This window comes from Vulpes vulpes, chromosome 10 (genome assembly GCF_048418805.1).
Source record: "Vulpes vulpes isolate BD-2025 chromosome 10, VulVul3, whole genome shotgun sequence".
Lineage (NCBI taxonomy): Eukaryota > Metazoa > Chordata > Mammalia > Carnivora > Canidae > Vulpes > Vulpes vulpes.
Window position 1 is genome coordinate 222742 of NC_132789.1, and position 26742 is coordinate 249483.

Consider the following 26742-nt stretch of genomic DNA (forward strand, 5'->3'; position numbering starts at 1 on the left):
AATCATATTGTCTTAATGCATCGGGCACCCATGATGAAGTGATAAGGCACAGAGGTTCAGCAACTTGCCCAACATCGATGACACCCCTATGAAGTGGCGCTTCTGGGCCACGGGTCTCACTTAGTGTCCCTGGAGATCTGCAGTCACAGCCCCTCCACAGGAGTGGGCAAAGGCCTCCAGAGCCTCTGTTTAAGTTTCAGGAGTGGTGCCATCCAATCCCCTGTCCACAAATATCAGCACCATAGCAGACCAGGAATAAAGACAAAGGAAGAAGGGGCCTGGGTGGCTCAGTTGGATAAGTGCAGGACTCCTGATCTTTGCTCAGGTCTCAATCTCAGGGGGGTGAGTTCAAGCCCCGCCCTCGTCTCCACACTGGGTGTGGAGCCTACTTAAAAACAAACCAAAGAGACAAACAAAACAAAAGAAAAATATGTTCTGAGTGGCCAGCTGAAAAAACTCCCTGCAAGAACAAAATATAGTCCACTGTAAGGAAAGATATATATGATAGATCATAATGGCTTTAAGCAGCATACTCCCAATTTTGCTTTTTTAAGGAAATATAAGGTGTACTAAAACTATAAAGCGACTACAAAAAACGGACCAATGTTAACAGTAACTAGCTCCTGGTGACGGACCATGAAAGATGTTCACTGGAGTCTATTTACCAAGTTGCTCTAAACTGACTGCAGTGAACAGGTTTTAACTTGAGAAAAAAGAGGAGACACCTGGGTGGCTCAGGTCATGATCCTGAGATCCCGGGATCCAGCCCCGCCTCAGCTCCCTGCTTTTCCCTCTGCCTTCCCTTCTCTTCCCTCCTCCTGCTTATGCTCTCTCCCTCAAATAAATCTTTAAAAAAAAATATATATATATATATATATATATATTTTTTTTTTAATGTTAAAGCCCTTAACCCGAGAACACAGCAGGCAAGCGGATTTCAGTCCACACCTAGCTGAACCAAAGTAAACAGTAATTAAAATAAATGCTTTAATGACAAGAAACATCAGAACGGGGGGGGGGGGGAATCCTTTCTCTTCACGCCCTCATTCTCAATTCCAGGCGATGAACCGGAGACCCCGAAGTCGTTGAGTGGGGCGTCCACGCGGGGCGCGGAGTAGACGCCCCAAACCCGAGCAGGACCACCCACGGTGGCGACAGGGCGGCCGGGCCGGAGGCGGAGGCGGCCGCAGGGAAGGGGCCCCAAGGCCGAACCGCGGCCGCCTACGCACACCCCCCACGACCGCCACAGCCCGGAGCGGGGCCCAGAGGCCTCGGGACTGGGCGGGGGGAAGGGCCTCCCGGACCCGCGCCGACCCCCCCCCCCCCCGAGGCCCCCCGCGCCCCCCAACCGCCCGCCCGGGGAAACCCGACCCCGGACTCGCAGCGACGCCGGCACCCACCCCAGGCCTCCGCCGTCGGACGCGCAGGCCCAGAAGACACGTGACCCGGCCCAGCGGCCCCCGCCCTCACGGCCTCCAGGTCCACCAGCCTCCGTGCGCCGCCGGGGGTCCGCGGAATCCTGCTCCGACTGCGGCGGAGCCGGGGGGCGCGCACGGGCACGCGGGCACGCGCGCGGAACGCCCACACTCGCCTCCCGCTTGGAGGCGAAGGACAAAGAGAAGGGCGCAACCCGGAGGCGTCAGTGGCCGTGCCGCTGCGAGTACGCGTGCGCGAGAGAAAGACGCCTTTGTAGTTGCTGTTTCCTTTTTTCTTTTTTCGGGGGCTCAGTTTCACACCGGGAAGCCGCCTTCGAACTACATTTCCCAGAAGGCTTCGCGGCACGCAGGCGTCGCGGCGTCCGAGGAGCGGGGGTCTCTGGGACCTCGCCCGCCCGGGAGCGAGGGGCGGGGACGCGCGCCTGCGAGAGACGCGGGCGGGGGAGGGGTGGGGGGGTTAGGATTGCCTCAGACCAGGACTCCGAATCCACCAGGACGTGAAAAAAAGGAAGAAATAAAGAAAAGACAACAGGTTTGTGAATTCAGTTGAGGAAATACAAACAGTATTGGTCCATTTACGTTAAGTCGATCGGAGTTAGCAGGAAAACGTGAGAAGGGCGGAATTCCCCGGAGTGCAAGTGTCAGATTTGACTCAAGTGAGCAGAAAACCACCTCATGGATGCAAATGAAGACAATTCCGGAGACTCTGCAAAAACCAGCAATCACTGGGTTTCCAGGGAATTCTTCCGAACATCGAGTGATTGGAAAATTCTTACATATAAAACTTCCAGAGGAAATGGGAGGAGGAATGTTAGGTACCATAAAGACCCAAATGGACATGGTTTGACTCAGACAAAACCTGATCATGACGACCAGCCCTGCAATCCTAAGAAATTATCAACAGAGGAGCTGGTGACACCTTGGGATATTGGTTAATATTCCCCATCAGTAAGTCAAAGGGAAAATATAATCACCTCAATAAGATGAAACAAACATTTTATTCCTTATTTTTAAGATTTTATTTATTTATTCATGAGAGACACAAGCAGAGGGAGAAGCACGTTCCCTGTGAGGAGCCTGATAAAGGACTCGATCCCGTGACCCCGGGCAGATGCTCAACCACTGAACCACCCAGGCATCCGGAATGAAATATTTTAGACCTAGAAATGCATTCTAGAACTTTTAAAAATAACAAATTAGGGGGAAAAATCATTTGCTGATTTAACATTTAAAATATAGACATTAACTATAAAGCTGCTGTGCTGCTTAATATTGGAACATCAGGAGGACTTCATGGCAGGATATGGATACCTGAGACTGGGATTTTAAAAACTGGAGTAGTATTTGAAATGCAGAACATATTGGTAATGTGTTTTGGTGATTACTGCTGAAGTATATATATTTCCCATGACTGGGGTTTTATTTCATAGATTGTCAATTACCCTTTGCTTATTTTTCTGTCAGGTTAACTTTTTCTACTAAATTCATGGAGCTGAATGTATATTATTTACTAATCCACAATACACAGCATGTTTTAATTTTTTTGTTTATTCCTTGTCTATGAACGTTGTTTATAAAAATATTGCCCCTGGGTGGCTTGGTTGGTTGAGTATTTGCCCTCAGCTCAGGTCATGATCTCAGGGTTCTGGGATCCAGCCCAATATAGAGCTCCCTGCTCAGCGGGGAGCCTGCTTCTCCCTCTACCCCCCTCCCACTCATGCTCTCTCTCTCTCTCAAATAAAATTTTTAAACGTCTTTTGAAATAAATAAAACTAAAAATGTTGGTCCCTTAGATTTTAGTTTAGTTTTTTTCTTTAAAGATTTTATTTATTCATTTGAGGGAGAGAGAGAGAGCGAGAATGAGCGGAGGGAGCAGCAGAGGGAGACCAGAGCCCCCACTGATAGGGAACCTGACAAGGGGCTGGATCTCAGGACTCTGGGATCATGACCTGAGCCAGAGGCCGATGCTTCACTGTCTGAGCCACTAGGCGCCCCAGATTTTAGTTTTGGCGTTATAAAATATATCTAGATTTTCGTTTATGGTTTTCTTATGTGTTTTGTTAAATCTTTCTCTTGAAAGAGAAAAAAAAAAGACATCTTTCTCCATCTTGGTATCATAAAATATTTCCTTGTATTATTGTCTAATAATACATTAGCATTTTGCTTTGACATTTAAGTTTTAATCTTTCTGTAGTTGTGTGTATGCATATAGTGTGAAGTATTGATCTAATTTCATTTTGTTTCCAAATGGGAAGCTAATTTCCTAATTCCAAGTATACTGGTTTGCTAGGATAGAGTAGGCAGACAGGAGGGGGATGGCGGGGGGTGGGGGGGGTGGGATAAACAGGTCACATGGTAGAAGGCTGAGGGCACAGCCTCCTGATCTTGTGGTTTTCAACATCTTGGCCTTGTGCCTTCTAATGCCCTGGGGCTGGCAGACAGAGCCACAATTACAAACTTGTGCTCTCCTCTTCTACTTCTGCCCCCAGGATGACTGTTGCTGTTATTATAATACCTATGCCAGGTGGCTTCAGCTCCTCCACCTTACCTCCCCTGCGGGGGAGGATGGCCTAGAACCCTGTAGAACCAAAATCTTCATGTCCTACACAAAACATGAAACGACAGTCCTGACCCCGGTTCAGCTGCCCTCTGGACCTGCCTGCTCTCCCTTCTGGGGACAGTACTGTCTACGCTGCTTGGGGCCTGGTACTTCCCACCATTGGGCTGTCTTTATCTGTGAGAAGATCCTCATGTAAATCTTCCATGGGGAATCCAGGAACCAGACCATTCACACAATGCCAACTCCTGCACTGGGAACATTAGGACTGCCATAACAAAGTACCACAGAGGGATCCCTGGGTGGCGCAGCGGTTTGGCGCCTGCCTTTGGCCCGGGGCGCGATCCGGGAGACCCTAGATCGAATCCCACATCAGGCTCCCGGTGCATGGAGCCTGCTTCTCCCTCTGCCTGTGTCTCTGCCTCTCTCTGTGTGTGTGTGACTATCATAAATAAATAAAATAAATAAATAAAGTACCACAGACTGGGGGGGGGGGGTAAACAAATTTGTTTTGTCAACATTTTGAACATGACAAGTGTGAGATCAAGGTGTTGGCAGATGTGGTTTCTTCCAGGGACTCTCTCCTTGGCTTGTAGGTGGCTATTTCCTCACATCGTCATTCCTCTGTGTGCGTCTGTGTCCTAATCTCCTCTTATAAGGACACCAGTCATTTCAGATTGAGGTCATCTCTATAACTCTATTTTACCTTCATTTTCTCTTTAAAGCCACTGTTTCCAAATACAGCCACTTCCTAAGGTGCTGGGGTTAGGACTTCAGGAGTTTGGAGGCGGGGACACAATCCAGCCCATACTGCCAAGTATCAAATCTCCCATTCTTTCTGAATTTATTTCTTTTATATCCCAAATTTCCATGTGTCCAAGGTATTCTTTCTGGGATACTTTCTGTTCCATCACCTATTAGTCTATCACTGTATGAATATCATTGTTTTGTTATTCTAGCTGAAATAGAAACCTCTTGTAGAAGGGAAAGCTCTTCTAACTGTGCTTGTTCATGATTGTCTTGGACAGTTTGAGACCTGTAAACTTTCTTTTTCATGTTAAGATCTGTCTCGTTTCGAGAAAGAAAATGCTTTTATTGTTCTGACTGGAATTATATTAAATGTATATTTTGTAAATATTAGTATTTTATTACATTTACTCCATCAATGTCGTATATCTTTGAATTTTTCAATTTTTTAAAAAATTAAGACTTTATGGTTTTTTAATTTTTAAAAAAGATTTTATTTATTTGAGAGAGAGAAAGAGAGTGTAGGGAGAGGGAGAAGCAGACTCCCTGTTGAGCACGGAGCCCGATGCAAGACTCCATCCCAGGATCCTGAGATCATGACCTGAGCTGAAATCAAGAGTCCAGTGCTTAACCAACAGAGCCACCCAGTTGCCCCGTTTATGTAAGTTAAGAGACCTATTCCTAGATAGTTTCCAACCTCGTTATCAGAGGTATTCCTAAAAGGCTTATCATTCCTATTGATATTATGAACATGAGTTTTTTTTCCCTGGTGTATTTTCTTACTGGCTAATAAATGTACTATGGACTGAATATTTGTGTGCTTCCAAAATTCCTTTGTTGAAATCCTAACTCCAGTGTGGCTGTATTTGGAGATGCACACCTAAGGAAATTAAGGTTAAATGAGAGTATTTCCATCTTTTCACCCAAAATACAACCGTGGGCCACACACAGGAAAACTGCTACAGATACTCCTGTTCAGCGCTGGGGACAAGAGGATCCCCACACAGCAGTCACTGGTCCATAGAAATTCCTAAATCCCACTGCATACATGTTACCAGGTACCAACTGGTCCTGTTCTCTTGGGGTTCTTCCTAGCTATTGGCGGCACCTTTTGGATCTTTTTTTTTTTTTTTTTTTTTTTTTTTTTTTTTTTTTTTTTAAATTTTTTTTTTTTATTATTTATTTATGAGAGTCATACAGAGAGAGAGAGAGAGAGGCAGAGACATAGGTAGAGGGAGAAGCAGGCTCCATGCACCGGGAGCCCGACGTGGGATTCGATCCCGGGTCTCCAGGATCGCGCCCTGGGCCAAAGGCAGGCGCCAAACCGCTGCGCCACCCAGGGATCCCACCTTTTGGATCTTGGTTCTGCCATCTGAGTCATCATCTTTCCTTATTCATAGGAAGTGATCCTGTTTGCAAGTGACCTCAGACTCCCTCCTCCAAAAAGTTGAGTCCAAAGATCTCTTTTTAGTTTGTAGTTTGGTCCTTTTCAGTCCAAGTTATATCACTGTTCAAAACCTTGTAGTGTGTGTGTGTTTATACTATTTTTCAGTTTACACTTAGCTTTTTTTTTTTCATTTTTTACTGTAAACACTACACTGAGACATATCATAATTTTTTGTCCTGTGTTTTTCTTTCTACGCATTTGGCAATTTCACCTTTTTCTTTTTTTATTAAGCACTCCCAACACTCATGTTAACTCTATAATTAGCATGTCTCCAACTTCAAGTGATGGAAAATATTCTTGGGAATTGAGGTTGTATGAAATTTTCTTCAAAATGATTCTCCCCCAGGGGCGCCTGGGTGGAGGAGGAGTTTGGTAATTATATAAGTGTTGTTGCAGGGGAAAACTTTGTGGGCTTTTTATGTAACAATTAGACAAAAGCCACATCCCCCCAAGTCTCTTAGAGATAAGACTGCCTCTGCTGTGGGCAGGGAGCCTGCTGTGAGGCCACAGCCTGACTTGAAGATCTGTTGTTTGAGGGTCCACAGAGGCAGCCCCTGAAGTCCTCAGAAAGCATTTGTTTTTTTGTCTGGAGGGGTTCTACCCCTTAAATCTCTCTGAGATCTTACCTAAGGGTTTTTTTTTTTTTTTTTTTTTTTTTTTTTTATGATAGTCACAGAGAGAGAGAGAGAGGCAGAGACACAGGCGATGGGAGAAGCAGGCTCCATGCACCGGGAGCCCGATGTGGGATTCGATCCCCGGTCTCCAGGATCGCGCCCTGGGCCAAAGGCAGGCGCCAAACCGCTGCGCCACCCAGGGATCCCTACGTAAGGGTTTTATAGTCCGTGAGGGCATTTCTTAGTTTGGAGACACTTTATTAGCAGAAAGACTGGGCCACTTAACAGCTCTTCTGAGGAATTGTTCTGTTTTTAGTTCTTCTCTCTGCTCTCAAATTTTATTAAAAGTAGTGAGGGGGCAGCCCCGGTGGCGCAGCGGTTTAGTGCTGCCTGCAGCCCGGGGCGTGATCCTGGAGACCCTGGATCGAGTCCCACATCAGGCTCCCTGCATGGAGCCTGCTTCTCCCTCTGCCTGTGTCTCTGCCTCTCTCTCTCTGTCTCTATGAATAAATAAATAAAAATATTAAAAAAAAAAAAAAAGTAGTGAGGAAAAAACCAGGTTGAACCCAAGACTGTGCCTGGAAAACTGGGTTATTTCCTTTGAGGGCATTAGGTAGGTTTTTTATCTTTCATTTACATTAGATGGCAACATTGATAACTTGTCTGCCTTTACCTCTCCCCATGTAACACTTTTCTCGTGTTCTGTCCAGCTCGCACCAACAATCTCTTTGATGACCTCTAGGTTCTTCTAATACCCTTTCCAAGAGCCCTTCAGGTTTTCACCAATAGTTTCCTCAGGAATCTTCCAGATTCATGGGATCCCTGGGTGGCGCAGCGGTTTGGCGCCTGCTTTTGGCCCGGGCGCAGTCCTGGAGACCTGGGATCGAGTCCCACGTCGGGCTCCCTGCGTGGAGCCTGCTTCTCCCTCTGCCTGTGTCTCTGCCTCTCTGTCTCTCTCTGTGTGACTATCATGAATAAATAAATAAAATCTTAAAAAAAAAAAAAGGAATCTTCCAGATTCAGCACACTGCCCAGTGTCAAAGCTAGTAGGACCCCACTCCCAGGCCAAATTTCTATTCTGATCACAGCTGCTTCCTAAAACGTCACCCCAAAAACCTGAGCATATATAACAACAAAAATGAGTCTCTCTCATGGTTCTCTTGGGTCAGGATTTCAGGTTTGGCTGGGCAGTTCTGGTTCAGGGTGTCTCATGTAATGTTGTTTGGCTGGTGGGTGCAGCTGGGAAGATGGCACTGGAGCATGTGGGGGCTGGACGGGCATCTCTTTCTCCTCCTGTAGCCTCAGAACCTATGTAGGCGCCTCCCCAGTACCACAGCCTGAGAGACTGGCCACATGGCAGCAAGTGTTCCAGCTAGGGCAGCAGAAGCTGCATGGCCTTTTGTGGTGTTTGTGCCTGTGTGTCTGTGTGTGCATCTCTTTGTGTGTGTTTGTGCATGTGTGTCTCTGTGTGTGCACCTGTGTGTGCCTGTGTGTCTGTGTGTGCGCGCACGGGGAGAGGAGCGCGTGCAGCAGCCTTCACCACATTCTGCTGCTTCCAGTGACCACTAGCAAACAGGACCTTCAGTGGGAGGAGTGTACAGCCACAATGTGGAAGGGGAGGTGAGGAGGGGCTGGCTCTTGGCTACAGCCATCTTTGGAAAGCAAAACCCACCACATATGTCAAAAATGGCCAATTATGAGTAATTTTGATACGGGAGAGCTAGATTCTTGTCTCACAAAGTTAAAGAATGAATCTCACGAACAATAGAGTAAAGAGATAGAAGTTTAAGCAAAGGGATCCCTGGGTGGCGCAGTGGTTTGGCGCCTGCCTTTGGCCCAGGGCGCGATCCTGGAGATCCAGGATCGAACCCCACATCAGGCTCCCGGTGCATGGAGCCTGCTTCTCCCTCTGCCTGTGTCTCTCACTGTGTTCCTATCATAAATAAATTTAAAAAAATAATAATAAAAAAAAAAAGAAGTTTAAGCAAAGATAGAGAGAAAGCTCTCAGAAGTGAGAGGGGCCCTGACAGGGTCGGCACAGGGCTTTTGGTGGTAGTCTTTTAGTGAGAACTGACCGGGAAGCTTGTGGCCTCGAGATTCTTGTGCAGTCTTGGTTTGAGCCAGAACTATTGATAACACTTATGTCTTTGTGGTCTGGTGAGTTTCTTAGTAACCATCAAAGGGAAATACTCTCTAACATTTTGGAGCTAGGAGCTAGGAAGCCAGGGTTTCGTTTTGTTATGTTTTTCTGTTTCTGCTGCCATATCTCTGTTTTCTTGGGATGGGTAGAATCCTGACTCTGGGCCTTTCCGTGTCCTTGGGGTTTATGGGAGCCCACTGATTGCTAGGCACCTGACTTTGGCCCTTTCCTTTATCTTTCCCTGCCTAGCCCCATCTACCCCTAACTTGTTCCTACATCAATTTCATATAGTTCAACCTAGACAGACATACACAAATATGTGGGGAAAGAAACCTGGATTCCATTTTACCAAGAAAATTTTCATCTATTAGATTAGCCTATAATTACTGTTTTTCTATAGTCTCTAGCCAGGTTTGGTATGAAGTTTTTACTAGGATTATAAAATGAATTTGGGAGTAATCTATCCTTTAAAAATTTTATAACACTCCTTGTATAACATAATGATGAGCAAGTTCTTTAATGTTTGGTAAAATTTTACTGTTCAATAATCCAAGCTTGCTACAATTCCATCAAGGGAAATTTTGGACTACAATTCAATTTTAGTCATATTTGTTACTGATTTATTCAGTCTTGCTTTTTCTCCTTGGTCTATTTTGGTCATGTATAACTTGCAAGAAAATTGAGAAATTTTATCTAATCTTTCATATTTAGTGGTACATGGTTATCCTTATTCTCCTATAATTTTTAAAATTCTAAATTATATTTTTAATAAATATTTATTATTTATGATAGGCATAGAGAGAGAGAGGCAGAGACACAGGAGGAGGGAGAAGCCAGCTCCATGCCAGGAGCCTGACACAGGACTCGATCCTGGGACTCCAGGATCGCACCCTGGGCCAAAGGCAGGCGCTAAACCACTGAGCCACCCAGGGATCCCCTTCTAAATTGTATTTGTGTCCTCTTTTCATCTCACATTAGTTACAAGTACTTTCTCATGAATGTTCGAAAATCTGTCACCCAGTCTGAGAAATAGGAAATTAAACGGAAATTACAAGTAATTTGCAGCCTTTATTTGCTGCTCCTCCACAGACGCAGATGCCATCCTGAATATTCTGGTTATTGTTCTCTTGCTTTTTCTGTTTCATCATTTTATCACAGATACATGCCTGCCTAAATAATATGTAATTCCATTTTATTTTTACCTTCAACAGTATTATATATCTAGGGCTTGAACATATGGTTTATTCAGTTGTAGTTTATGTCATAATACATAATATCCCATTTACTATTATAATAGTTTATTCATTCCCCTTTTACATCTTTGTTAGATTTCTTGTTTTAATTGAAACTTCTATTGAGAGAATTGTAAATTTCACCTGTAGTGTAAAATAGAGATCCTTATACTTTGCCCAGTTTACCCCAATGTTAACGTTTTGTAAAACTACAGTACATCGCAGTACAGTCCACAATCCTTAAGATTTGTTTCATTTACACTGTTCCTGTATTAAATATTTTATTCTTTTATCATATGTGTAGGTTCATGTATCAACAACCCATATCATGATACTGAACAGTTCCCATACCACAATTTTTTTTGTATTTTCATTCTTTTGAAAATGGATTCATTTTGTTAAATCTCATTTCACAAAGTTTTTCTGGTATGTAGAAATATAATTAATTTGAATATATTGACCTGATATCTGATGACCTTGCTAAAATAATTTTTCATTTAACTATTTAGAAATGATTTGAAACTAGTGAAAAGTCGAAAAGAATCACAGAATTACAGAATTTACAGAATAGTAAGATTCCTAAATACACTTTATCTATATTCCCCAGATGTTGACATTTTACCATGTCTGCTTTCTCTATAAAAGAACATACTTCTCTTGAAAGGTAGAAGCATCAGTTGCAGACATAACTCCTCTATGCTCCTGCACACTGCAGAGAATATCTCCAAGAAGCTCATGCTATTATCTAACCATAGTAAGTTATCAAATTGAGGAAGTGAACCTACATGCAATACTTTTATCAAATACACAGAACTTATTCAAGTTCCATCAGTAGGCCTAATAAAGTCCAAGAAACAAAACTTGGATTCAGCATCCAATTTCATGTATCTTTAGTTCCTCTAAATTAAAGATTAATTAATTAATTAATTATTTTAGGTAAACTCTACTCCACACATGGGGCTCTGAGCAACCAGGAACCCCTGTTTAGCTACCTTTAAACTGGACCAGTCTTTTGGTCTCTCATGACCTCAACATTTTTTAAAAGTGCCGTTTTCATGCTGAATGGTTCTCAACCTGGGTTTGCTAGATTCATGTGTCCTGATTTAGATTCAGGTTATGCATTTTTGGCAGGAATACTAAAGAAGTGATGTGTCTTTCACAGAGATCCTATTGAGAATTCCATATTTATTTGTACCTATAATAGCAATAATTTTGATTGCTTAATTAAGGTGGTAAATGCCATATTTCTCTTTTGTAAAGTTATTTTCCCAATTGTAATTAATAAGTATCTCATGGGAAGATGTTTTAAGATTAATTGAATATTCCTTTATAACCCTTTCACCCACCTAATTTTAGCATTCATGGATGATTCTTGCCTAACACAAGTATTACTGTGCTGGTGATTATTCTTATGTATCAAGTGATATTTTACTTTGAAGAATTTTCCCTTCTCTTTGTTTATATATTTACACATTTATATCAATATGGATCCATGGACTTATTATTTTATTCTTTTGGTAATAACCTACTACCATTATTTATTTGGATGCTCTATTCCAGATTTGGCCAGTGTTAAGCTGGCTGCAGTATCCTTTTGACAAGACCCCATCATTAAATTTTTTTTTTTTAAGATTTATTTATTCATGAGACACAGAGAGAGAGAGAGAGAGAGAGAGAGAAAGGCAGAGACATAGGCAGAGGGAGAAGCAGGCTCCATGCTGGGAGCCTGACATGGGACTCAATCCCGGGACTCCAGGATCACACCCCGGGTTGAAGGCGGCGCTAAACCACTGGGCCACAGGGGCTGCCCTAAATTTTTGATGTCTGTTCTGTGACCTGTCCCTTGGTCTACACTGTATATTCCCTGCACACTTGAAAACATGTACATTCTGCCGTAGTTGGGTGGAGTGCTCCATAGAGGTGTGTTAGGTCAAGGTTTATAGTGTTCAAGCTATTTCCTTGTTGTTATGGGCTGATTGTATCCTTGCATGAGAGATGTTGGGATCCCAACCCACACACCCCAGGATGGGACCTTATTTAGAGATAGAGTCTATGGAGATAATCACGTTTAAGTGAGTTTATTGGGATGGGCCCTAAGCCTGTATGACTGGTATCCTTACAAAAATTTCACGGCACCTGAGTGGCTCAGTCAGTGAAGCATCTGCCTTTAGCTTGGGTCATGATCTCGGGGTCCTGGGATCAAGCCTCATGTTGAGCTCCCTGCTCACTGGGGACTCTACTTCTCCTTCTCACTTGGCCTCTAACAACTTGTATATGCCCACTCCCTCAAATAAATAAAATCTTAAATGAAAGGGCAGGGGAAATTGGACACAAATATAGATACACAGTGGGAGAAAATGTGGAGACAAAGGGATGAACATCTACAAGCCAAAGAGAGCGACCTGAGAGAGAACCGAGTCTGCTGGTGCCGTGATGTCAGACTTCTGGCCTCTGCAACTGTAATACAGTAAGCAGCTGTTGTTTAAAACACTAATTTTGGAGTACTTTGTAATGGCAGCCTAGCAAACGAATAAGGATTTCTGTACTGGAAAATAGGGTGCTGCTGTAGCAAATACCTAAAAGTGTGGAAGAGGGTTTGGATGTGGTAGAGGATGGGAGTTGTGAGGCACCTGATACAAAAGCCTGGCTTGCCCTGAAGATACTGTTGGTAGAAATGCTTCAGAGGTACTTCTGATGAGGTGTCAGAGAGAAGTGAGAAACAGGTTATTGAAAACTGGAGGAAAACATGATTTTTGTAATAAAGTGACAGAAAACTTGGCTAAACTGTGTTTTATTGTAATAAGAACTTATAATGAACTGGAATGTTCAGCTGAACAGATTTCAAGCAGTGCTGAAGGCATGGCCTGATTTCTTGCTGCTAACAGTACAATATGAGAGGGCAGAGAGATAAACTGAAAAATGAATTGTTAAGTATAAAGGAACTAGATTTTGAAAATTTGGAAGACTCTCAGATTATCCATATTACAAAAAGTGAAAAAGCATGCTCTGGACAGAAAAAGATTAGGTGTCAACCATCTCGGCAGAAATGCTACCAACTTGGACTGGAGGGGACAGACAAGTCTTTGGATGTCCAGGATTTTACAGGCAGGAAATAGGCCAGCAGAACTCAGATGTGCATACAGGCGAACCCTAAAGAGAAAGGAAGAATGACCCCGAGGGTAGAGCACCTCCTTGGTCTCAGAGGGTGAAGCCACCTTTCAATTTCAGAGATTTGTCCACCATCCAGGATGAGGGGCAGGGCCACCCCCCAGTGGGCTCTTAGAGCATTTGGCCAAGGCCTTATTAAACTCTAATGGAATTTGCCCTTAGGCTTTGACTTGCTTGAGACTCACAACCCTTTGTCCTGATTTCTCCCTTTTGGGATGGGAGAGTCTACTTTATGCCTGTCTGATCATTGTATTTTGGAAGCAGGTAACCTGTCTGGTTTCACACATTCCCAAATGGAGAGGAATATTGCCCCAGGATGAAGCATACCCATCTCATACACCTATGATTTAGATGATATTTTGGGATTTTGGAATTGATGCTTGGAAGAATGAAGCCTTCTGGGCTTGTTGGGCTGGGGTGAATGTATTTTGCATGTGAAAGGATGGATGGGAGTGCAAGGGGGCAAACTTCGATGTTTAATTACATCTGTTCAAAAAGGATGTATTGAAAAAAAAAAAAAAAAGGATGTATTGGATTCTTAGCCCCCAGCACCTCAGGCTGTGAAGTTAGTTAGTAATAGGATCTTTACAGAGATAATCAAGTGAAAATGAGATACTTAGGGTGAGACCTCACCCAATAAATGGGATCCTTCTAAGAAATTTGGGCACAGAGTTGGTAGTAATGAGCCCTGAGGTGTTGGCAGAATAAGCTGCCTCCTGTAAGGAAAGGTCCACTTTTTCAGAGAGGGTAAGGGGCTCCACATTAGGGCGTGGCACATTTCCTGGGCAACAGCAGCGACCACAACTCTGCCATTGTAGTTAGTGCAAGCCACTAGACAATACACAATGTCTCCCTATGTTCCAATAAAACTTGATTGGCGGATGCTAAAATTTGAAGTTCAAATAATATATATTTTTTAAAAACCTTTGGATTTTTTTTTTAAAGATTTTTATTTTTTATTTTTTTAAATTCATGAGAGACAGAGAGAGAGAGAGAGGCAGAGGAAGAGAGGCAGCAGGAGAAGCAGGAGCCATGAAGGGAGCTCAATGTGGGACTGGACCCCGGGTTTCCAGGATCAGGCCCTGGGCTGAAGGTGGCACTAAACCACTGAGCCACCTGGGCTGTCCTCAAATAATATTCTCAATTGGTGAAGTAGTTTTGATCTTTTTGCAACCATTTAAAAACATAAAGACTTCTTGGCTTCTGTCCATACAAATAAGTTGTATTTGACCTGAGAGCTGGTAACATCTAAGCTACATGTGTTTTTGGTTTTTTTTTTTAAGATTTTATTTATTTATTCATGATAGAGAGAGAGAGAGAGAGAGAGAGAGAGGCAGAGACACAGGCAGAGGGAGAAGCAGGCTCCATGCAGGGAGCCTGACGCGGGACTCAATCCTGGGACTCCAGGATCGCCCTGGGCCAAAGGCAGGCGCTAAACCGCTGAGCCACCCAGGGATCCCCTAAGCTACGTGTTTCTGAGTGAAGAGCATCCAGCACAGTTTCTCAGGTATCTGCCCGGCTGAGTTCGGACTTCTGTCAGATCTCCCCACATGAACTGTCAACAAACTATATATATAAGGGATTAGCGAACATGTGAAGTAGATGGTGAATTTAGCAATGTCACAGTTAATGCTTTTCCTTGGGATGAGATTTCAGAGCCTCACATCTGTCACTGTTGTGTTTAAGAGCGAACAGTCTTAAAAAAAAAAAAAAAAAGGGCAGCCCCGGTGGCGCAGCGGTTTAGTGCCGCCTGTAGCCCGGGTGTGATTCTGGAGACCTAGGATCGAGTCCCGCGTCAGGCTCCCTGCATGGAGCCTGCTTCTCTCTCTGCCTGTGTCTCTGCCTTTCTTTCACTCTCTCTGAATAAATAAATAAATAAATAAATAAATAAATAAATAAATAAATAAATAAATAAATCTTTAAAAAAAAAAAAAAAAAAAAAAGAGCGAACAGAAGTAGCCATCCCATCTCCTGTGTCAGATTTACTCATAAATTAAAAACCCTTCCATGGTAGTAGCCTTTGGTGTTCCCAGAATCTTATCATCAGGGGTCACAAGGTTCTTGGTATATACAAGCAATAATGCTACTTCATACTATGGGCTGAAGTTTCCATGTTGGAATGTGACAAGAATCTGATTTTCTTCTTGCCTCGGGAATAAAGCCTCTTTTGTTACTTATCTACTACTCCCCAGCAGCAATTTATCAGTTAAAGACCCTTCAGTAATAGGAGATAGAAATTCACTCTCCTAAACTTTAGCAGGAAAAAAAAGAAACCAAAAAACCCATTTTTATTGAAGAGAGGAAGGACACAGGGCAGAAAACCAGGTTCAAAGAGGGATGGCACCCAGTTATTCTGGGAAACCAATACAGCAGGACCGAACTGATGGTCCTCAATTCTGGGCAAGAGTGAGTGAGTGCCACAGATACCTCTGGTTCATACTACACCCAAAGACTCAGAATCCAGGAAAGAGGCTACCATGACCCGGAAGTGGGCATAATGCTCACCTGTGGCTGGTAGAACAGGTGCCCTGAAAGACATCAACCCAGAGATGCACATATCAGAGAGGTGCTCCTCCAGAAAAAACCAGAGTGCTCTTACTCATCAGTGAAGAACAGACTCTGAACTGCTAAAATATAATCCACATTCATTTCGATTTCTCTCACACAGCAGCCCTCTGATAAATGCCAAACCCACTACATAGACTGCTGAGTAAGTAAAGTCATTTTGGGAATAGTATCTTTCCCGTTATTAAAAGCCACATTACTTTGGTTGCTAAGAAATAAAGAGACAAAACTGATATTTAGCATTTAATATGGAGAATATTAGGAGATGTTATTCCACAAACTACCAAATATATGTGTAACAAGTTACATTAAAAAATAAAATACTGAAATTTTTAAAAATGCTATTCAGTTACTCAGGAAAGTCACACTAAATATCCCCTAACCTTGAGAATATGTTTCTTGCTGTTTTCCTGACTGCTGCTTTATTTACATTTTAAAATAAAACACAACTTTATACTCCATCATGAAAAAAATCTACCATTTAAAGTTGAGGTTTTCTTCACTCTAAAACATAGCTTCAAATCTGGAATGTGACTCTCCACACATAACACATTTCATATGGGAAAATGCTTTCCTGATTTATTAAATTTGAAAAGTTTTAGATATGAATTCTCCAGATTTTACCTTTATAATGATGCTACCTCATTTCATAGTTACTGCTCCTCATTCCCTCAGGTCTCGTCCACAGAGACTCATAGGACTTATTTCTGAAAGCTTTTGCCCCTTCATTCCATACAGGACGGTCTCTAACTCTGTTTTTAGGACTTCCTGCTTGTGCATCCCATCTATAACATCACCTAAACTCTCCTGAGGATCCATGTCGGTGAGAAAGTTAACATCTACTTCCTTCTAATGTTTCACTTGTGAGTTTTTCGATGTATACGAAGCCCTGAATTCCAACAGAAAGATTTCCCACATTCAGAGCATTTCCATGGTTTTTCTCCAGTGTGAACTCTCTGATGCTCACTGAGGGACGACTTCTGAGTGAAGGCCTTTCCACATTCACCACACTTAAAAGGTTTCTCTCCTGAGTGAGTTTTCTGGTGTATCTGAAGTGACGCCTTCCTGGGATAGGCTTTCTCACATTCGCTGCATTCATATGGCTTCTCTGTTGAGTGAGTTCTCTGGTGTATGATGAGCTGGGATTTCCCACAAAAGGCTCTCTCACAGAAACTACATTCATAGGGTCTTTCTCCTGTGTGCGTTCTCCTATGTATCACAAGGTATGATTTGCTGCTGAAAGCCTTCCCACACTCAGTGCACCCATAGGGCTTCTCACCTGCATGTGCTCTCAGATGTGCGGTAAGTTGTTCTTTCCTACCAAAGGCTTTCCCACATTCACTGCACTGATAAGGATTATTTCCCGTGTGGATTCCCTGGTGAACAACAAGTTGTGTCTTCATGTTGAAGGCTTTCCCACAATCGCTGCACTGATAGGGTTTCTCCCCTGTGTGCATTCTGATGTGAACCAGGAGGTATGACTTACTCCTAAAAGCTTTCCCACATTCACTGCATTTATGAGGCTTCACTCCTGTGTGAGTCCTCTGGTGTACAACAAATGGTGACTTCAAACTAAAGGCTTTCCCACACTCACCACATTCATAAGGTTTCACTCCTGTGTGGCTTCTCTGGTGTAAGATAAGCTGTGACTTCCAGCTGTAGGCTTTCCCACATTCACTGCAGCCATAAGGTTTCCCTCCTGTGTGAATTTCCTGATGGACGATGAGCTGTGACCTGAAGGAGAATACCTTCCCACAGTCACTACAGGAGTAGGGCTTTTCTCCTGTGTGGACTCTCTGATGAGCGTTAAGGTTTGACTTGGCACTAAACGCCCTTTCACACTTGGTGCATTCGTAAGGTCTCTCTCCCGTGTGAATTCTGAGATGGACGATCAGCTGTGATTTACAACGAAAAGCTTTTCCACATTCATTACACACACAGTTCTTTTCTATACTGTGAGCTCTTTGATGCTTAAGAAAATAGGATTCTTCATATCCATGGAATTTATCAGGATTTTTTCTCAGACAGCTTTTGGTTGAACCTGAGTTTTGTGTCAGACTTTTTCCATGTGTGTTGTACTTATGGATTCTTTGTCTTGAAGAAACATGGATTCTGCTCAGATGACGTTTTCCAAACGCGCCGCAAGCATAATTTCTCTCAACATTTTCAAACTCATCTTGACTTTTCTGGTACCACTCTTTCCAACCTTCTAGGAAAAATAAATATACATGTATATATATTTTTAATCATCAATGTAGCTGATATGGGATTAAGAGAGCTATAGGACTACCATGTAATGAGTCTTTTTTCTTGATAACAGGCCTCAGACACTGGCTCAAAAGAAATACTGGCCAGGCCTACATGTGCCATATATCTGAGCTTTGGAGCACAAGGAACTGAGTCAAACCAAATCCCATTATGGAAATGGGTCGCAAATAGCAGTGATCAAAAATGGTTTTTAAAAGAGAGGCTTAGAGGTACCTGGGTGGCTCAGTGGGTTGAATGACTAACTCTTGGTTTCAGCTCAGGTCATGATCTCAGGGTTGTAACATCGAGCCCTGTGTCTGATGGCTTGTGGTCAATGGGGAGCCTGTTTGAGATTCTCTCTCTCCCTTTGGCCCTCCCCCACGCTGCCCCATTGCCACTCTCCTATGCTGTGCTCCTGCTCTCTATCAAAAAAAAAAAAAAAAAGAAAGAAAGAAAGAAAGAAAGAAAAGAAAAGAAAAAACAAGAGGCTCAAAAAGCTTAGCCTGCAATTAGGAGCCAATGCCATTTATCTTATATCTGAATGTTATTATTATAGGTGTTTACTCAAAAAATGAATTTTGAGTATACACAATAACCAGAGTATAACATTCAAATAGGTACAATGAGACATTGAAAGTAAGACTGTGTTAGCCATAGGAAAATTAAGGGCAAGACGTTCCAAACAGATGGAAAAACACATACAAAGTTCTTGAGAAGGGAACACCTGCTTGCCACAGTTAAGTAATAGAAAACATGAGGGGTGCCTAGGTGGCTCAGTCAGCTGGGTATCTGCCATCAGCTTAGGTTATGATCATGGTGTCCTGGGATCAAGCCCCAACTGCTCCGTGGGGAGCCTACTTCTCTCCTCCCCCCTTGTGCTCCCTCTTCCTAGCTCGGTCGCTATCTCTTTCTCTCTCTCAAACAAACAAACAAACAAACAAACACTTTTAAAAAAAGAAATAAGAAGTCTGGTAGGCTCAATCGGTGGAGCCTGTGACTCTTGATCTCAGGATCAAGAGCCCCACATTGGGTGTGGAGCCTACAAAATAAAAAAGAAAGAAAGAAAAAAAGAAATATTTTGAAAAAAGGCTAACGCTAAAACCCACTGAGTGAACAGAGTGAGGCAGGAACCAAATAGGCAGCAAAAAGTTCGTTCTCATCTTAACCAAGGGGTTTCAATTAGAGGACATCTTGATTTGTGTTGTGCTTTTAAAAGATGTTTGGCTGTTTTGTAAGAAATGAATAAGAAAAGGGCTAAAAAACAAATGAGAAAGCCCTTGTAGTAGTGCAGGAAGACATCAGAGTGTATCTGAAAAGAACCAAGAAAATCTACCAAAGGACTGGATGAAGAAGGCGAGAGATGGGGATGCTTTAAGAACTCTAGATTTTAGGCTTGTGAAACAGGGGTGCTGCTCTCTGAGTAAGAGAATGTTTGGAAGAAAAATGAAGGACTTTGTTTTGGATCTGATTACACTTGAGATCTCAGCTAAAACTCCAAATGGAGAGGAGACAAATGGAGAGGCAGACAGACTGAAGTTTAGTGCTTAGGAAAAAGCTGGCGTCAACAACACGTAAAGAGTCTTAAACGCTATGAAGGATGAGACTTTCCAAGGAAGGTGAGCAGATGACACTGAGACTGGACAACAAGGCTCAACAGGACCATGATGTTGAGTGTGATACCCACAGGGCAGCAGGAAAGGAGCACTCATCAGGGGCACAGCCCTGGCATGTCACCACAGCTGTCCTGGGGGGCTGCCAGGAGCTCTCCTCTTCCTCAGGATCCTCCTGATAAATGATAAACCCTTTCTAACCACTTATGTAGGAACAATTCACCTTATGGTTTGTGCCTCAAAGCGGGGGCCACTAAACTCCAGGAAAGGGGTGGGAATACCAAGTCCAGTGGCTAGAAAAGGACTTCTCAGGCTTGAAGACATGTCCAGACAACTGTTGGTTGTTGGTATTGGCTTAATGAGAAAAAAAGAAGACTTACTGGAAGCTTGTTAGATGTCTTTTGTTTGTTTGAAAATTTTACATATATATATATATATATATATATATATTTGAAAAAGAGATAGAGGCAGAGACCAAGATAGTGAAAGAGCACCTGAGCCAAAGGCAGATGCTGAACTGAGCCGCCCACGTGTCCTGCTTGTTTTGTTTTTGTTTTTGTTTTCTTGTTGAGTTTTGAAGGGAACTTAAGCCTGATCTGATAACAGCCTATGATTCTTTAGCCCCAAATATGCCCAAATCTGCACCAACTAACAGGGGCCATTCTCCTCGAGCCATCTGTGGCCATGTAGGACAAAGAGAAAAGACTGGAATGAGAAGGAAAAGTGTGCCAGTGCTAGGGCAAGAAGTCTTTGATATTTTTTCTCAAAGAGGACAGTGTATAACTGATGACTGCTACCTTCATCCACCCCTCTGGAAAGTGACAGGATGCATATAAAAACAAATCCAGCAGGAATAGCTAAGGAGAAGACTATAGAGTTCTCAATTATGGCTAAGAATTTGAGCTACCCATGCCTGAGAGAACACTGATCTAGTCTGGGAACTGAGGGGACAGGAGCTATGAAGACACTGCCAAAGGATAAAATACTGGCCAAAACAGAAGCAGCACTAAGATTAGCAACGGAGGTGAGCCTGGGAGCCCAGGATATGGTACTACAAGTGCAACAGCAATAATAAGGAAAGTGAGGAAGCCAGAGACGAACACTTCCTTCGCATTTCTGCTACTGAGGAAGCCTGGGGATCTTTTACATGCATTTAACCTGAGGGACAGGAGTGCAGAAGAAAAGAGGATGAGGATACCCATGGGATGTTACAACATGGGAGAAAAAAAGCTGAAATCTCCCAAGTGGAAAAGCCTTTCAGCTGTTACAGTACTGGCGAGAAAACAGGTAGATTTGGGAAATAGACCCCTCTGGAAGACTCCAAAGGGAAGAGGAGCCAGGAAATATAAGGTGATAAAAATCACTTCATGACACAGGTGAGACTGGGCTGGTTTCAGATTCCATTTAAGGAAAGTGCCCAAGAAAGTAAAAGCTAATTTCAAAAGGAGAGAAAAGAAAGCAATGTAATCTCTAAAAGTGATGTTGAGCAAAGGACTGACTGAGGGATTATTTGTGGAAAGCAAGAGAGAAAGTCCACATATGGGAAGTAGAGGGCGTGAGTCACGCAAAGGGATGGGAGAGAAGATCTCTCTGGAGGATGGAACGGCTGAGGTGGTCCATGACCACAGGAAGGAGGGAAAATAACCCCGAAAGCAGCATCTAAGCAGAGTCCCTCAGACCCATGAGAAGAAAGCCCAAACATGGGCAGAGAGATGGTCCTTCCCCAAGGAGCTAGCTTATAAGTTCCTCCCGAGTCGCCCAATAGTTCAAGGGCTCCAGTGTAGAGTTTTCACACACCACTGCCCCACGGCCAGCCCTGGCTCATTCCCACACCCCCATCTTCCCGCTTACCCACCTGGATAGCTCTGGCGGGAAACTCTGGCATTTATCATCCACGGCTCCTCTCCTTGCTCCAACTTGAAGATTAAATCAGGTTTGGTACCATGATACCCTGTTAGTGGAAAATCACAAAGGATGTGGGCCACGCTGCTAGGGACTAAGGGGTCCAGACCTACAAAACCTAACTGCTCACTTGCACTTGGGGGAGGATTATAGTTAGAGGATGAGGGCCAAATAGGGACCATGAACTTTGATCTCTAAGGTTCAAGCCCATAACCATTAAAAACTTTGGAGGGCAGCAAAGGATACAGTCAACAAAACTAAAAGACAACCTACAGAATGGGAGAAGATATTTGCAAATGACATATCAGATAAAGGGCTAGTTTCCAAAATCTATAAAGAACTTATTAAACTCAACACCAAAGAAACAAACAATCCAATCATGAAATGGGCAAAAGACATGAAGAGAAATCTCACAGAGGAAGACATGGACATGGCCAACATGCACATGAGAAAATCCTCTGCATCACTTGCCATCAGGGAAATACAAATCAAAACCACAATGAGATACCACCTCACACCAGTGAGAATGGGGAAAATTAACAAGGCAGGAAACAACAAATGTTGGAGAGGATGCGGAGCAAAGGGAACCCTCTTACACTGTTGGTGGGAATGTGAACTGGTGCAGCCACTCTGGAAAACTGTGTGGAGGTTCCTCAAAGAGTTAAAAATAGACCTGCCCTACGACCCAGCAATTGCACTGTTGGGGATTTACCCCAAAGATTCAGATGCAATGAAACGTCGGGACACCTGCACCCCGATGTTTCTATCAGCAATGGCCACAATAGCCAAACTGTGGAAGGAGCCTCGGTGTCCATCGAAAGATGAATGGATAAAGAAGATGTGGTTTATGTATACAATGGAATATTACTCAGCAATTAGAAACGACAAATACCCACCATTTGCTTCAACGTGGATGGAACTAGAGGGTATTATGCTGAGTGAAGTAAGTCAATCGGAGAAGGACAAACAGTGTATGTTCTCATTCATTTGGGGAATATGAATAATAGTGAAAGGGAATATAAGGGAAGGGAGAAGAAATGTTGGGAAATATCAGGAAGGGAGACAGAACATAAAGACTCCTAACTCGGGGAAACGAACTAGGGGTGGTGGAAGGGGAGGAGGGCGGGTGTTGGAGGGGAATGGGTGACGGGCACTGAGGTGGACACTTGACGGGATGAGCACTGGGTGTTTTTCTGTATGTTGGTAAATTGAACACCAATAAAAATTAATTAAAAAAAAAAAAAAAAAAAAAAACTTTGGAGGGGATCCCTGGGTGGCGCAGCAGTTTAGTGCCTGACTTTGGCCCAGGGCGCGATCCTGGAGACCTGGGATCGAATCCCACGTCGGCTCTTGGTGCACGGAGCTTGCTTCTCCCTCTCTGCCTGTGTCTCTGCCTCTCTCTCTCTCTGGGACTATCATAAATAAATAAAAATTAAAAAAAAAAAAAAAAAAAAAAAAAAAACTTTGGAGGGCGCAGCATCGGTGGCTCAGTGGTTTAGCGCCACCTTCAGTCCAGGGTGTGACCCTGGAGACCTGAGATCGAGTCCCGCGTTGGGTTCCCTTCATGGAGCCTGCTCTTCCCTCTGCCTGTGTCTCTGCGTCTCTCTCTCTCTGTGTCTCTCATGAATAAATAAATAAAATCTTAAAAATATATATATATTTTTGAGAATTCACGGTAGATAAACAAAAGAAAAAGGGATGGTGATTTATATAAATCACAACCTGAGATCAACAGAGAAGTGGCACTTACCCAGAGACACCAGGTGGCTATAGTTCTCCAGGATCACATCCCTGTACAGGTACTTCTGTGCAGAATCCAGCAACTGCCACTCTTCCCAGGTGAACTCCATAGATATATCCTTGAATGACAATAATCCCTGTAATAATATACATCCCATTCAATCGGATGCTATTACATTAGATGACGTGGAACAGATGTACAGGAACTGGTAAAGGAGAAATGTTCCTCCATGGACTGCCTCCTGTGTCCAGGTCAGCACGGACTTTCAGAATAAAACAGAACAAAAACAGGGGTGCCTGGGTGGCTCAGTCAGTGAATCGTCTGGTTCAGTTCAGGTCATAATCCCAGGGTCCTAGGATCAAACCCCATGTTGGGCTCCCTGCTCAGTGGGGAGTCTGCTTCTCCTGTTCTCTCTGCCTGCCGCTCACCCTGCTCATTCTCTCACTTGTGTGCTCTCTCTCAAGTGAATAAATAAAAAATCTTTAAAAAACAAAACCAAAAAACTTTTGCATTTCCATGTGCCAGATACTGGTTTTGGTCCTGAAAACTTCAGGATGAACACAACCAACTTCTGCCCTCAAGAAGCTTCCAGTCTTGTAGAGGGAAACAGGCATCTATACATGAAGATGAAACAGGTGTTGTAAGTCTTGCATAAAAAAAATTATCCAGGATATATTTTGCCCAGAGATGAAAAGAATAATTGTAAACACATGGGAAGGTCTGACCCTGTGAACTCTCATCTTGGCAGCTGCTCAACCCATCTTGAGTGAGAGCCTGGCACCATTAAAAAAAAAAAAAAAAAAAACGCCAAAATAGGTAAATTCCTAGTCTTCTTTCAAGAAACTAAGGGGCCCATTACTGAGGCCAGCCAGGGTTCACTTCAACATAGACTCTGAACCTGGAGCTGGTGCTGCGGAGCCGCAGATGATGGAGAGCCACTGTGGGTGGGCATGGGGTAGTAAGGACTTGAGATTTCATTACAAGTGAGGAGATGTGGGCAGTCTGGGTGATTCAGCGGTTTAGCGCTGCCTTCAGCCCAGGGCTTGATCCTGGAGACCTGGGATTGAGTCCCACGTCGGGCTCCCTGCATGGGGCCTGCTTCTCCCTCTGCCTGTGTCTCTGCCTCTCTTTCTCTTTCTCTCTCTCTCTCTCTCTGTGTCTCTCATGAATAAATAAATACAATCTTAAAAAACAAAACAAAACAGGGGATCCCTGGGTGGCACAGCGGTTTGGCGCCTGCCTTTGGCCCAGGGCGCGATCCTGGAGACCCGGGATCGAATCCCACGTCAGGCTCCCGGTGCATGGAGCCTGCTTCTCCCTCTGCCTGTGTCTCTGCCTCTCTCTCTCTCTCTCTCTCTCTCTCTCTGTGTGACTATCATAAATAAAAAAAAAAAAAAAAAAACAAGTGAGGAGATGCCAAAAAGCAAATGTGACAAACAACTGTTGGCCTGGATGCAGACCATGTGGAACTCACATATTGGCCATGGGAACATAAAGTGGTTTTGCCAAATCTCGAAACTGGTAGTATATACTAACCTTAAATATACATACACTCGATGACCAAACATTATCACTCCTACATACATGCCAGCTGGCTGTCAACCATGAGCAAGATTCTGTACCCCCAGGGGATGTCTGACATTGTCTAGAGACACCTGAGATTGTCATATGGAGCTAGTGCTGCTGGTAGCTACACAGGGAGAGGCCAAGGCCAAATCTGGATGCTGCTCAACATCCTATATTGCATGGGACAGTCCTTCACAATGAAGAGTAATTCTACCCTAAATATCAACAGTGTCGAGGCTGAGAAATCTGGGATAAGCCTAAAAGAAATGAGAACTGGTATCCCTCAAAAGACGTGTACAAAAATGTTTATAACAATGTTATTCAAATAGCCATTAACTGGACACAGCCCAAATGTTGCTGCTGCCCATGTCTACGAATACAGCAGATAAACTAACAGTCATACAACCCTGTATCATACAACTTGGGGGTCACTGACAAACCATGTTGAGAGAAGCCAGACACTTTACTGCACAATTCCAATTATATTAAGTTTAAAAAAACAAACAAACAACAAAATTTATGGTGTTAGATGTAACAGAAATAAAACCAATAAAACAAAGCAATGACCCCTGGGGGGAGGGGGGAGGGGATGACAGTGGCCATTGGGAGAACATGGAACCTTCTAGAACTCCGGAATTCTTTAGTTTGATTTTGATTTGTCTTCAGTGCATTCTCTAATTCTGTGACTTATAAGAATATTCAGTCATTCAGATGTCCAAAACATAGTTCTCATATGTATTTGGTCTTCATCCATGGTTTGTTTCCTGGCTCAGACTTCCTAAAATCCCTGGAATTTCCTCTAATGAGTGTGAGCAAGGTATCTTTTGTTGTTAATGAGGCGACTTCTTGAAAGCCCTTTGACAGCCTACCAAAGTGCAGCTGGTTTCCAGGAAAGTGTCCCCCATTTCTAGGTGGACAGTTTAGTGTATACTACCAGTTTGGAGAATTAAGGTGAATGCTCAGCTTAATTCTCTCCTTTGTGTTGTGTGTAGGGGAACTGCACCTCCACCCCTCTTGTTGGAATTGGTTCCAGGAACCTGAAAGAATATAAATAGTCTCCTTAAGATTGATGCATTTTATTGTAATTTAGAACTCAATTACATTTTTAAAAAGTCAAAAAAGCCACAAATGGATATATATGTATAAAACTATCACAGATACAACTACAAATATGTTTTTGGCATAAGGGAAAAACAGAAATGTCACATAGTGTGAAATCTATATATGTGATTACCCACACAAATAAACCAAACATTTTAAGGATATAAATGACTGTAGACAAATGTACATAGAAAGATCTAGAACATATGCCAAATTGATTATCTCTGAAAAAGAAAAGAGATTAGGACAGGAAGGTAATTATAAGATTGAACTTTGTTCTAAGAGGATGTAAAAAAGTACTAAATATATCTATCACCAAAAATCAACAAGATAAGAATATCCATAGACGTGCAGAGTTGTTCACTGTTTCAAAATTTGTAAAAGTGACTAGCTCAACAACCTGAATTTCCACCAATAAGAGAATAGCTAGAGAAGATTATGGTACATTCTTCCTATAGAGACGTTGTTCAAACTATATAATTACATACAGTATGATGCAAGTCACATAACAACACTTTTCAAATGTTGAATTAAGCACACCTAAAATTCCACCCCATCACCTATAAAATTCATAAGTAATTTTAATCAGTAACTTAAAAAAATTAAATATATTTGTGTATCAAAAGAATACGAAATTTCAGCAGATCAAAAGCTGAGAGGCCTGAGAGC

The 26742-nt window shown here is 43.1% G+C and overlaps 1 protein-coding gene across 12 annotated transcripts in view; it reads right to left on the minus strand.

Annotated features, from left to right (window-relative positions):
• LOC112911588 (uncharacterized) overlaps window positions 1-26742 on the minus strand; it is a 57964-nt gene that overhangs the window by 24388 nt on the left and 6834 nt on the right. For 2 of the 12 annotated variants that reach the window (XM_025988203.2, XM_072722510.1), the window contains 3 exons: window positions 23416-23524; window positions 21619-21714; window positions 16137-18115 (listed from right to left, as the gene is read on the minus strand). In XM_025988203.2, the coding sequence (XP_025843988.1) occupies window positions 16764-18115; window positions 21619-21714; window positions 23416-23524 (1557 nt within the window). In that variant the 3' untranslated portion in view covers window positions 16137-16763. Of the gene's footprint in view, window positions 1-1400; window positions 1794-16136; window positions 18116-21618; window positions 21715-23415; window positions 26010-26742 lie in introns of those variants that run through there. The other 10 variants (XM_025988204.2, XM_025988205.2, XM_025988207.2 and 7 more) reach the window with 9 other exon arrangements.